Source organism: Sinocyclocheilus rhinocerous, unplaced genomic scaffold (assembly GCF_001515625.1).
Source record: "Sinocyclocheilus rhinocerous isolate Xijiao unplaced genomic scaffold, SAMN03320098_v1.1 scaffold484, whole genome shotgun sequence".
NCBI lineage: Eukaryota > Metazoa > Chordata > Actinopteri > Cypriniformes > Cyprinidae > Sinocyclocheilus > Sinocyclocheilus rhinocerous.
Window position 1 is genome coordinate 1233956 of NW_015658063.1, and position 4757 is coordinate 1238712.

At 38.5% G+C, this 4757-nt stretch overlaps 1 protein-coding gene across 1 annotated transcript in view; it reads left to right on the forward strand.

Moving 5' to 3' along the window:
• LOC107722046 (ATP-dependent RNA helicase A-like) overlaps positions 1-4757 on the forward strand; it is an 11144-nt gene that overhangs the window by 6176 nt on the left and 211 nt on the right. The window contains exons 15-24 of the mRNA XM_016530273.1: positions 1605-1761; positions 1954-2063; positions 2672-2916; positions 2996-3156; positions 3236-3347; positions 3489-3668; positions 3864-3879; positions 3940-4055; positions 4198-4398; positions 4529-4752. Coding sequence (XP_016385759.1) covers positions 1605-1761; positions 1954-2063; positions 2672-2916; positions 2996-3156; positions 3236-3347; positions 3489-3668; positions 3864-3879; positions 3940-4055; positions 4198-4398; positions 4529-4752 — 1522 coding nt within the window. The remainder of the gene's footprint in view (positions 1-1604; positions 1762-1953; positions 2064-2671; positions 2917-2995; positions 3157-3235; positions 3348-3488; positions 3669-3863; positions 3880-3939; positions 4056-4197; positions 4399-4528; positions 4753-4757) is intronic.

Consider the following 4757-nt stretch of genomic DNA (forward strand, 5'->3'; position numbering starts at 1 on the left):
TACAGTACATCGGGCAGGACATCCAAACGCTCGCCTATCATTCATCGACCTCAAATATGGCTTATCATCTGAAAGATGTAAGTATTAGTAACTTCACATGGCCACTTAATCTAATGTTAACCCAGAGAAATGTGCGCTATTCAAGTGTCTGCAGAGTGTGGAAGCTGTAGCGTTCACAGCATGAGATAGAGGCGCCAGTGCGGCCACTTGCTCTTAAAATACTCCCCCATTTTTGGTCATACAGATAAGAGTAATACACATTTCAAATCTGTAAAGACTCTACGTTTATTTGTGTGCACTCCAAGCTTTGTGTGTGCTTGAGCGCTTATTAGGCAATGTAGGTAATTAAAGGCTCATTATAATGATTTAAATGGTTTATTAATAAACGTGCGATTAGTCGACTAATGCTTAAAATGAACAACTACTAGTCGACCAGAAAAATCTTTAGTCGAGGGCAGCCCTATAAAACAACCAATAAAACACAGACCTACAACACACTCATTATAGAGACAAATGAATATTAAAATATGAGCAGAGAAAGAAAGAAAATACAAACAACAACAGAGATAGGGGCCACCTTGATATATTTTAAAAATATAAAAATAATGATAAATAACTGTTAAGAAATCCTGTCATTAGAGACTAACAACTATCATGAACAAATCCAATATGTTTTGATAAATTATTATTTGAAATAAATAAGCAGAGATATTGGATATGAAAAATGAAGAAGAACATTTAAAATTTTATAATATTTTCACGTTGACCAGCACTACAGTCTCAGTACAAATGACACGCATCAGTTTAAAACAGAAAGGATAAAGACATAGTTACTTTTTGTTCACTCTTCTTTGAATTTTCGATCAATATCTTTGTTTGCTGTGTACCACAATAATCCGTCGTGTCATCGCGTTCATGATCAGATGAACCGCTGTATCCGTGCCCTTATTTGTGCATCCTTTATTTGAAGAAGGCATGATATGTGTGCATACATATATTCGGAGCACGAGAGAATATGAAATATGTTCACATAAACTTGAAACACGATTGCTCCGGTCTGGATATGAATGATTCGCGCAGCGAGTGTTAAACTCATCTCGGCATTCCGTGCAGAAACCGCTCTCTCATGCGTGCTCTACATATTGTTGCATATTAAATATTGTTACGGTCATGTTTACAGAAATGAACTGACAGCGCAAAGCTCTTTTATGAGATTTTAATTTTCTGCTGTAAGATCTCATTCATAATACAGTGCAGTGATTGGACCATAAGAGTTAATTCTCATGAATAATACTGAGAAAACCTCAGAAAGCTGATGACGTAGAGGCGTACTCCAACTACGGCAGCCAATCACCACTCCAAATGAATACACATACGTCACTTTTCGTGACGTAGGCTCAACTTTGCTTTTTGAACCGGAAGAACGAAATTGCTCCAAAAACTGAAAAAATAACCGCTTTTCCCTTAATAATAGACATTAATGAGTGCTATTATTGTTTTCACTGTTGTGCAACCTGTACATATACAGTATGTTAACATCTCAAAAAATGTGTTTAGAGCGGTGCAATGACTCACCCTATTCACAAGTATGTTTTTCTGTCCAGTCTGATTTCCTGTTGGTAGTGTTGAGAGATGTGGTCCAGGCCTACCCTGATGTGCGCATCATCCTCATGTCTGCCACCATTGACACAACCATGTTTAGGGAGTACTTTTTTAACTGTCCTATCATCGAGGTGCATGGACGTGCACATCCTGTACAAGGTGAGAAGCATGTTTTTACAATGCACTGTTTTGTAATGATATTTTAATGATTTAATATTTACATCATCTCACACACTGGATGAAATACTCCTATGGATGTTTGGAAACCCATTGCTCAATGTTAGACCATTAATTTGGAATGTCTTGACTGTAAAACCTGACAGATTATTATTTATGTTTTGATATCTGCAGAGTATTTCTTAGAAGACTGCATTCAGATGACTCAGTTCGTACCACCACCAATGGACCGGAAGAAAAAAGATAAAGATGAAGATGGTGGAGAGGAAGATGTATGTTTTTTTGTTTGTTTTATTAAATTAGGTGCAAAAAAAGTACTATACCATCTGAGAAAAATATAAGGTATAAATGTTTCACATATTTAAGATATAATGTAAATGACTTTTATACTGTCATTGATTAAAGTTAAAATATTATCTGGAAATTATCCATTTTAAAGTATTAATTCAGCAATGTATGTATGTGTATGTATGTATATATATGTATATGTGTGTGTGTGTGTGTGTGTGTGTTTATGTATATACATATAAAGAATTCATTTGCAAAAACAGATAACTCCGTTTTTAACAATTTTCAAAAATCATGTTTTTTTTCATTGTGCATTCCAATTAATCTCAATCAAACTGCAGTTGGGTTATTTTGATCAAGTAAAAATGACAACAAAAAAAACAGCTAACTAACACAATAAAACAAAAAAAGATTTTTGGAAAAAAAAATCATGTCATTCCAAACCTGCATGACTTTCTTTTGTAAAACACAAAACATTATAATTTTTTGTCAATTCAATGGAAGTTAATAGTAACCAGCTGTTTGGCTACCAACATTATCATCTTTTGTGTAACGCTAAACACAAAGTCATACAGGTTTGGAATGACATTAGGGTCAGTAAATTAGTTGTCATTGTGGAAGAAACTATCTCTTTGATGTACATTTCTCTTCTCTATATATTCTGTTTTGTCCACAAATACCAAATATGTCATTCAGGCAGAAAGTGAAGTTGTTCACTTCTCACAACAACATGACAAACTACGCCACAGTGTGGGCCTCCAAGACCAACCTTGAGCAGAGGAAGGGACGAGCTGGCAGAGTCAAACCAGGCTTCTGCTTTTACCTCTGCAGCAGAGCTCGTTTTGAAAAGTACGAAATGTCATTCTTCAGTTGTACCAAAACCTCAAACAAAATCACATTATCTGAAATGTTAATGATTGTTATGCAGACTGGAGACCCATATGACTCCTGAAATCTTCCGCACACCATTGCATGAGGTGGCCCTCAGCATTAAGCTACTGAGACTGGGTGCCATCGGGAATTTCTTGTCCAAAGCCATTGAGCCGCCTCCGTTGGATGCCGTTATTGAAGCTGAACATACACTGAGAGGTACAGATTTTGTGTTACATGTCTTAATATTAAGGATGTTGAAGTGAACAAAATCAAACAAGCCTCTGTTGCTCTCCAGAGCTGGATGCTCTAGACTGTAATGATGAGCTGACTCCACTGGGACGCATTCTGGCCAAACTGCCCATCGAACCACGTCTGGGAAAGATGATGATCATGGGATGCATCTTTAAGTAAGTTTATTCATCCAACATTGGCTGTTTCTGAATTGAGTGCATCTCACAAAGCTGTCAAGAACATACAGGTCATTGCTATTTTTCCCAAAATTACCTGTTGAATTTACTTATACTTGTGTATGTGTTTGTGTTGTTTAGTGTTGGAGATGCCGTGTGCACTATCTCAGCAGCGACCTGTTTCCCCGAGCCCTTTATCAACGAAGGCAAACGCCTCGGTTTTGTTCATAGGAACTTTGCAGGCTCACGTTTCTCAGATCACGTGGCCTTACTCTCTGTCTTCCAGGCCTGGGATGAAGTCCGGTGGGTCCAAATGCCATCGTATTAAATTGAGAGACTTTGTATATATACAGTGGGTACGGAAAGTATTCAGACCCCCTTAAATTTTTCACTCTTTGTTATATTGCAGCCATTTGCTAAAATCATTTAAGTTAATTTTTTTTCCTCATTAATGTACACACAGCACCCCATATATTGAAAAAAAAATCTTTCTAACCCCATACTTTTGAATGGTAGTGTATATCTGCTAAAAGTTCGTTTTTGTCAGCTTTTAGGAGTATACAAATATAATTTATGTCTTTTGTAATAACAGATCCGAACTCGAGCCATTTCTGCCAAAGGAATGACTCTTGTCAGTCCTCTTCAGCTTATTCTGTTCGGCACAAAGAAGGTCACCTCCAGTGGAGAAGTTGTTGAGCTTGATGACTGGTATGTATTGAACAATAAACAACAAAAAATAAGTTCTCCAGAATTCTTGAGTCAGGAATCCTGAGAGCAAACCAAATATTTTCAAGGAAGTCAACAAGAGAAGTGTTCCAGTGATCATCAAGAATATTCCTTCCTTCTGTAGGATCAAATTGAAGATTCCCCATGATATAGCCGGTGGTGTGGCGGCCCTGAGGGCAGCGATGGAAGCCCTGGTGGTGGAGGTGACCAAAGACCCAGAATACATCCGGAATTTGGATCCCACCAATGAGCGCTTGCTGAACGTCATTCGGCTTGTGTCCAGACCCTCGTCAGCTGGCATCAACCTCATGGTCTCCAACCCACGGTGAGATCATTGAACCCATACATTTAATTGGTTTATTTAGGATAAAGGTCGCTTATAACTAAACTATTTTGAAAATGAGATGTTAGTTAATTGTGTAATTTTAACACCCTTTTATCTTTGTTATTTACAGCTTTGGAGATGGTCCACGTCCACCCAAGATGCCTCGTACTGACTTTGGAGGGGGTGGAGAGTTTAGGGGTCGTGGAGGAGGAGGATACAGAGGTGGTGGTGGATCCTGGTCTGGTGGGGGATATAGAGGAGGCGGAGGATACCAGGGTGGTGGAGGTGGCTTCAGGGGGTCTGGAGGGTATCGTGGCGGCGGGGGTGGGTACAGGGGGTCTGACAGAGGTGGCTTCAGG